The 8,243-nt window shown below is 35.0% G+C and overlaps 1 protein-coding gene across 6 annotated transcripts; it reads right to left on the bottom strand.

Annotated features, from left to right (window-relative positions):
- LOC109947860 lies at positions 3,222 to 5,258 on the bottom strand. 6 transcript variants are annotated; one of them, XR_002270633.1, is made up of 4 exons: positions 4,617 to 5,248; positions 4,276 to 4,317; positions 3,822 to 3,893; positions 3,222 to 3,479 (listed from the first exon to the last, which is right to left on the bottom strand). XR_002270633.1 is itself a non-coding variant. In XM_020559102.1 (3 exons), exons 1-3 carry the CDS (start codon positions 4,791 to 4,793, stop codon positions 3,336 to 3,338), a joined length of 393 nt encoding a protein of 130 aa, XP_020414691.1. In that variant the 5' UTR covers positions 4,794 to 5,219; the 3' UTR covers positions 3,222 to 3,335. The 6 variants fall into 6 exon arrangements, 1 of the variants encoding a protein (XP_020414691.1); XR_002270631.1 differs by having other exon boundaries at positions 4,219 to 4,317; positions 4,617 to 5,241; XR_002270632.1 differs by having other exon boundaries at positions 4,258 to 4,317; positions 4,617 to 5,234.

Genomic DNA, 8,243 nt, shown 5'->3' with positions numbered 1-8,243 from the left:
ATGAGGATAATATGGTAAATTCATACTTTTCATATTTAAAAAAAATTAAAATTAAAAGAAAAATTAGATCATGGATCCTATTTTTATGGAACACAACTATCCATTATCTTTTTTAATTGTAAAATAAATTTAAATTTTTTTCTCCCAAGTGCGGAAGCGTGTGCCGAGATGCTAGTAACATATAAATAGAACAAATTAGAAAATATTATATTAATTTGATTGTAATACCGCGAAAAATTAAAGGTGGACCTTCGTATTTTAGTGAAAATAGTATTATAGTGAAGAATGATTATGGGTATTTTATCAAGTGATTTTGGATTGAGACTAATGGAGTAATTGTGTTTAATTTCAAGTTGGATGAATATGCCCTTACATAATATTTTATGAATTTTTCAAAGGACATTTAAGAAATTGAAGTGAGACCCTTATGATTCTTAGGTAGTATGATATTAGTCGACTCAACGAACACGTAGGAAATCATTTCTGAGTTTTGGGCCAAAATGACCAAATAACCATATGTGTGAAAATTACCAAAATACCCTTGTAGGCTAAAAAAAACAAAGAATCTGAAATATGGAGGGCATCAGCCCTATAGAGTGATGAGTTTTTTTTTCACCTATGTTTAAATTGATTCTAGTCCTTTGAAGAGCATTTTGATGTCACATGAGTGAATAGGGAAATTGAATTAGAAGAGTTTTGAATTTTCATTTTCGGGTTTGGGGGGGTGGGGGGGGGGGAATAGAGCAATTTTTCAAGTATGGGTGTTTATGAATTTGGTTTCATTTTGAGTCTTTGATGAGTTCTAATGATAGATATGAACTTTAGAAGAGTTTTAGAAGCCTTAGGAACAGCCTGGGGATAATAGAATGGTTGAAAACGATTTATAACCAAATCTGGAAAATTACATTTTTTTGAAAATTTTTAGTCCGCGAGCCTCATTTTGACTCTATTTTTCTCCCAATCCTTTGAGTGTTTGAGGAAACCATTTGTCGGGTTTTAAACTAAACTTGGGAAGGAACAAAACACAATTAGTTTTGTCGAATTTGGTTAAGTTGGTTGTGTTAAACACGGCTACAAAAGTTTGAAAAAAAATATGTTTTATGCAGAGAACCAGCCACGAACCCAAATTTGGAGTTGGGTTTCTCATTTGTTTAAGCTCTGTTCGGAGTATGGTTTGTTGGGTCAGAAACTAGAGGGAATAAGCTTCTAAACCACTGCAAGTGCTCAATTTCGTTAACTTTTGGTTGGTCAAATTGTCTCACTAAGTCTGGGTTTTATTCTTAAAAAGAAGGGGAAAATTTTCGGAATTTTTTTTAAGATGATGAACAGTAACCGTTGCCAAGCTCGGCTATTCTGACAGCCTCTGATGCCATAGTTTTAGTTCATCTGACTTGATTTCTCGATCCGAGTCCGATCGTATATGTTTTGATTTAATCCGAGGTTGTGCGTCAAGCCTGTTGTTGTTTGAAGTGTCGTTTGATGTGGGGCCCACGGGACCCAAATGGTGACTTTTGGACAACGGGTGTCGTTTGCCTTGTTTGGGTATCGACATGGTGTAGGACATAGTTTTAGATTATTTTGGACGAGATTTGACCACTTTGGACCCCGAGTTGGTCCTAAGGGCATTTTTGTCATTTTTACGCAAAATATTTGAAATGCGTAAGGTTAAGGTGTTAAGCTGTGGTTTATTGGTGTTAGGTGAAATAGAGCAAGACTGCTCAATAATAATTTGGGTTTGAATTTGTTCAAGAATTGGAACAAAAGTGTATATTCGACGAATTCGGGAACTTCTGAAGGGTAATTTGGAACTTTAGCTAGCTGGACATGAGGTAAGGTTTCCTGATTTCCTGATGATGTGGCTATGTCACTTTTAGTCTTGGTGATTATATATAGTACTATAAATATGAATATTGTTATTGTTTTGTTCGGTGAATATTATTTGATGTTCGATGAAATACTATTTGATGTTTTATGAATATTATTATTAATGTTGCTTCGTGGATTTTATTTGATGTTGGGTGAATATTATTATTCATGTAATTAAACTTGAAATATTATCTGTATTATTATTCCACAGAGATAAATGATGTTTAAGCTGCATTACATATGCATCATAAATACGGTTGCGTTTTAAGTTTGTGTTTGGGTTGAGGTATACCTAAGAGGTGGGAGAAGGCTTTAGATATAGCTGGGTAAAAATGTGGAATATATTCAAGTGATGGAAGCAGGGCCTGAATATAGTTAGGTTATGGGAGCAGGGCCTTTAATGAAAAGTGAAAGTTGAGAAATGCATAAATATAAAATGGGGTTAGGGGACGAATGGGCGCTAGTTCATATTTTAGGGTATTTAGAGCCACAGTGATAAAATGCATGGTATGGGACATGCAGGCTTGTTGCCCTAAGGTATGTATTTGTGGGATTAGAAGGGAGTAAGTTCATTGCATCACCGCATATATAATTTTATTTATCTAGTATGGTTGCATAATTTATGTATCTTGTGTTGTTCGATGGATGACACTTTGATTAACTGTGATAGCTGACCTTGAGGGGTTTGATGGTACTCTACTCGGCATTAGAATGCTCATACCCTAATAGATTGTGCAAGATTCAATGCGAAGTTTGAGGAAACGGGTTTCAACCAAGCTACTAGGCTTTTGTTGTTGAATTTTATAATTAGTATTTGTAAGTAGTAAATCGTTTGATAAGGATCTTAGTATATATTTAACTACGAGCTACTGCGACTCTAATTTTGTATTATTAAATAAATTTGTATTATTTGTGCACTACAAGAAAAAAGTCCTTTCACAGCGCTCATGGGGCGTTGTTGAAGGGTATTGACAACACACGGCGCATGTTGTGGAAGCCGATGTCGTTAAAAGGTCAAGGCCCTTCGACAACACGCTTTGCATGTGGTCGTTGATTTAAGTGCTCGTTGTCCATGCCATTAACGGCAACGTGCACACATTGTAGAATCAATGGACAACAACGTGTTCAGCATGTTGTTGTATGTCTTATTGACAACGTTCATAGACATGTTGTTGTTTCAATTTTAACAACAGTCTTTGCACGTCGTGATAATAAATATTTATAAATAATAAAAAATTATTTTCATAATCACCTTATAACAATAGAGTTGATCCATAAATTCAAGCTTTAGTTAAGTGTGACTATTTTCTTCCTTCCCAATCATAATATAACCTTTGATAAAATAAAAATCATAATGTAACCCATAATAAAGAGTTTTCATTCAAAAAATAACTCCATAGAAAGATTCATTGTCAACTTACATTTATCCATATGAAGGGAAATTGAACTATGCATAGTATAATTACAATTTAAAATCCTTGTAAAGCATTATCAAGAAACCTGATTAGTTGTGTTTCAAACCCTTTGTCCAATTGCGGAATATTATCTAACCAATGTGCACCTATCATTCCAAGAAGCACCCATACTATCCATCTTAAGGTCGCACAGAAGTTCTGAACAAAAAAAATCAAACAAGACAATTTTAATAGTTAAGAAATTGCAAATTTAGGAATAGAAAGTTTGCAAAACTAGTAACCTATGATTAGCCATTAACTCAATCCAACCAACTAAACTATGTTCTTATCTTTCTCTAAGTTTGAGATGAACTATAGTAAGAGAGGAAGTTAAATTAGAGAAAATACATAACAGAACAGAGAACAAAGATCTTTAACAATCAATCCCCTCAAGGCTCAATCAAAGATATGGTAGTTTAGAGAGTAATATACAACATATCAGGGAAAAAAAGTATAGTACTTATATTATCATAATACAGCAAGTTTAATGCAGAGACGTACAGGAAAGGTTAACATCAATATCTGTCCAACGGGAGGACCCTTAATGCGCCCTTTCCTTCTATTTTCTTCTTCCTAAGCCAAACAATAATCACAATCATACATGATGCAAATTATTTCGTTAGAAGACAAAATTGCATAGCTACAATATTGGCAAAAATTAGAAGACAAAATGCAAATTGCTTTGTAGCCAGACATGAAATTTTCATAAAACAATTGAAAATAAGTATGTACAAGAAGACTATTATGATCTTATATTTGTTTGCACTGAAAAACCTTACTCAAGTTTTCTGGCCTAAACTGAAATTATTCATAACCAAGACAAGATACCCAACAAAAACATATGTCAAAATTAACACACAAAATGCAAAAGAAGTTGAAGGAAAAATCCGAAACTCACCCCTATTAAAGGGACAGCTTTTGAAAGATGAAAGCTTACCCATTTGTTAAAGGGAACCAAAATCAACACATGTAATCAGCACAAAACCAGTATCAAAACCTGTAATATGAAGGAATCTGATGAAAGTTAAAATTAATCCTTGAAGGCATATCCACTCAGAAAATTTTGAGGGAATATAAATTATATATATATCATAGAAAAAAGGCATTCATAAGCACATGAAGAGCCTTAAACACACTATTTAATGTATATTATAAAAATATATATATTAAGTGAACAAAACCGAAACAGTGAACAAAACCAAACAATCCAAATAGTAATATAAACCCAAATATTATATTACCAAAACCAAATGAACAATCCAACAAAAATCAAACCTTCGCACTAAAATTTTGTACCTGGAGGCCACTCAATTTTTTCCTAAATGAGGCTGAGCAAGTTAGTGGTGGAGAGATGCTGGTGGGCTCGGTGATGAAGGCCAATACCTGCAAAGAACAACAAATATTAGGATTGGCCTTAAGAATTGTAGATCTAAGACAAAAGAAGTAGCGGTTCGCGATGAGAGAGCAAAGCATGAGGGATTTGATGACGGCGATAAGAGATTGAGAGGCTGTGAAGTTGGCAATGACAGAGGCAGTGGATGATGAGCAAAGAGAGGATCCATGAGTGAGAGAGAGAGAGAGAGAGAGATGGCTGGAATGGAGCAAAAGAGGTTGGGATATTGGATTTTTCCCTAGGTTTAGTAGTGTGAGAGTGATTTGCAAAAGAAAGAGGGGCTGTGAAATATTATTCAGAAAAAAGAGGGGTTTTAAAAAACTTTCGAATGTTTTAATATTTTGAGAGAGAGGGAGTTCTCCCGCATAATTTTTGCGTATATTTCCTTTAAAAAAATGAAACAAGTTGACAACATGGTTTGCACGTTGTAGAACTTAAAGATATCACAACACGCATGTTTGCGTTGTGAAATTTTTTCTAAATTTCATTTTGACAACGCGTATTAAAGGAACGTTGTTATAAGTAGCGTACTACAACGTGCACTTGGTGCATGTTGTCAAAAGTATACTTCCACAACGTGAAATAGACACACGTTGTTAGTGGCATGTTGTCAAAAGCTATTTTTCTTGTAGTGGTGGCTTCATTTCTCATCATATCATGGTGGTCAAATTTTATTCTTATAACTTTGGTATGATTTACACTCTAATTCAGGAATATTCTTTATTCTTGAATCGGGGCGTGATATTGATGACATGTTTACACTCATTTGATTGTCTCGTATAACTACTTTGAGTGGACTAGTAATTAAAAACATATACCAAGCATCACAATTATTTGATAGGCAATGAACCAACTATGTTGTGGGCTTGTTTTTAATTCTTTTTCGATCCAACTATATTCTGGGCTAACCAGAAATATAATATTTAGATATACATTGATATAAATTTGTATGGTGGTTGGTAATGATAGTAGTTCTCTTCACAAGATTGCAATATATGATAGCAGATAGAAGTTTATATCATAACTTATGCGTGTGGGGGAGTTGTTTATAACATGATGGTTAAGATTACTACCTATAATATTTATCCAATTTTGATTGTTTTGGTAACCAAATGGCTTGATCAAGATTACTGTCCCATCTTTTGTGCATTATGCAATAACATGGCTAATGATGAGTGACGCCTATAATCTGTAAAATATTGTACAGAGGAAGAAGCTTCGAAAGGAACTGGACAGGTTCACATTCTTCAAACTAACCCACACTGGTGGAGAGACTGAAATACCAGTGGACGAGGCTTGACATTGATAGTCGAGTGCAACCAATGATGCACTATTTTTGAAAAACTGCTTATGCTACTGATGTAAGCATTTTTTTAATTTGTTTTTAAGCTGATTTCAATAGACGAATTCAAAAAAGAACTAATGAAGGAATAGACATGAGTGATATAGTAATGAATGAGGTGTATTGTGAGGTGTTTGGGCCCAGAGAAACGAAATTGAATTAGAGGATTTGGAGCTGGGGTGTTATGGGCATATGTGCATGGGATAATAATTTAGCAAAGAGGGATTTCAAGAGAGGTTCATACCTTGGGAGAAGCACTTGACGAGCAAAGGAAGAAAAATGAGCAATTCAAAATGGAGATGCAGAGACTTGGTGATGAGCAACTTAAGCCCAGAGAGTAACATGAAACAAGTTTGACGCGACACAAATCTGAACTAGATGCATCTTTCACGGATAAGTGCAAGCAACTCTGGTCAGGGAGATTAACTCCGCAATGCAAGCTACTGGTTTCTGAGATATGGTAGCAGCATTAGAAGCCCTTCGCAACGTGCGGAATCTAAATGAATCCGTTAATGTTTTGCAATTTGAAATGGAGATACAGAGGCTTGGTGAGGAGCAACTTAAGCTCAGGGAGTAACATGAAACAAGTTTTGCGCTGCAGAAAGCTGAACTAGATGCGTCTTTCACGGATAAGGTGCAAGTAACTTCGGTCTTGGAGATTAACTCCACAATGCAGGCTGCTGGTTTCTGAGATTTGGTAGTAGCATTAGAAGCCCTTCGCAATGTTAGAAATCTAAATGGATCCGTTAATGTCTTACCTCACTTGGAAATTTAAATGGATGTTGGAATACTGCTACATCCTAAAATGTTGTTGTTTCGTAGGTTAGAAATTGGGAAAATGTGGGAAATCCATGTGAAGTGTTTTGGAATTTAGGTTGCTTCATGGTGAATAGTTGAACCACCTTTTGAATATAAGTAGCAGCAGCCAAGTATATGTAAATGTTGGCCTAGTGTGTAAAACAATGATAGTATGGAACATGCATCAGCAGTAAAAGTTTTTTTTGGAGAGTAGTTAAGAAATATTGGAAGATTATGAAATATTTGCAGTAAAAGGTTATGAAATACTGCATCTATCACATTATTATAACATCTGCAATAAAAAAAAGAAGGGGCTTAAAATCCTAAAAATCTCTCTCAAGCCCATCTTTCTGAGAGGTGTTGTGTATTTCCAGAGGGTGAGGGAGGAGGAGGCCCTCCTCCTCCTCTCTCCCTCTCTCTCTCTCTCATTCCCTCCCTCCTACTTCGCCTTCCTCATCTTCTGGATTTGAGATTTTTATTGGGGGAGGTTATTTGTGTTTTGGATTTTGGTTTTTTTACTCATAGCTGCTTGGATATGTAGTCTTGGTGGTTAAATTTGTTTCCGCTCTTGGTTGTAATCTCAGTGGTATTCTCTGTCTTAAATGTGGCGACGTCGGTTGTAGTGGAGGAGGCAAAAGCAGTGATAGTGGATTTGTTAGCTTTTGGTTGTTGTGTGCTTCTTGTTTTGTTGTTTGGTAATAATTACATCAACTCCTTGTGAGTTGGGTGTTTAATTGTTCTGGTCTCTACTTGTTTTTTTTTGTACTTGTGAGAGTTTAAAAGCTATAGTTGTATGGTTTGTCCAGACATGCGGCTTTTATGCCGAAATATCTCTGATCTTATGTGACTTGTATTTAGATTATATTCGGTGTGGTTACTATGCTTCCATATTTGTATTATCTTTTTATGGATATTTGTATTTTCGCTTCTCGCTGATAGTCTTTGGGCTTAATTTATGAATACAATTATCACTTTTTTCTAAATAAAAACATAAGTGAAAAGTTATGAAATATTGGACTATTTCATTCAAGACAATTACATAACCTTGAGGATTTTAATATTAAAAATTGAACAATATGATAACTAGCTTCAAAAAGCGCCCTCTTTTTTTTTTCAAGTAGCAATCCCACAATCGAAGCATCTTGTCCAATTCAAAAGCGCTCTGTTTTTTCAAGTATTCATATGATCTTCTGTTCATCTTGACAGCCTTAATCACTTCTATTTCCTTTCCAAAAGCGTTCTGCACTGATGGATAGTTGTTATCTTGCCAGCATTAGCATCGGGCATGCATTTCCTTGGCTTTAGTTGGGTACACTATATTATATTACTTTTTAGATGTCATCCCAATAATTTAATTTGAATGTCCACCAATAATGGACAAATAATCAGT

The sequence above is a fragment of the Prunus persica genome, chromosome G3 (assembly GCF_000346465.2).
Source record: "Prunus persica cultivar Lovell chromosome G3, Prunus_persica_NCBIv2, whole genome shotgun sequence".
Classification (NCBI taxonomy): domain Eukaryota; kingdom Viridiplantae; phylum Streptophyta; class Magnoliopsida; order Rosales; family Rosaceae; genus Prunus; species Prunus persica.
The sequence above is the reverse complement of the archived record's forward strand: the minus strand, read 5'-3'. Positions and strand labels throughout refer to the sequence as shown.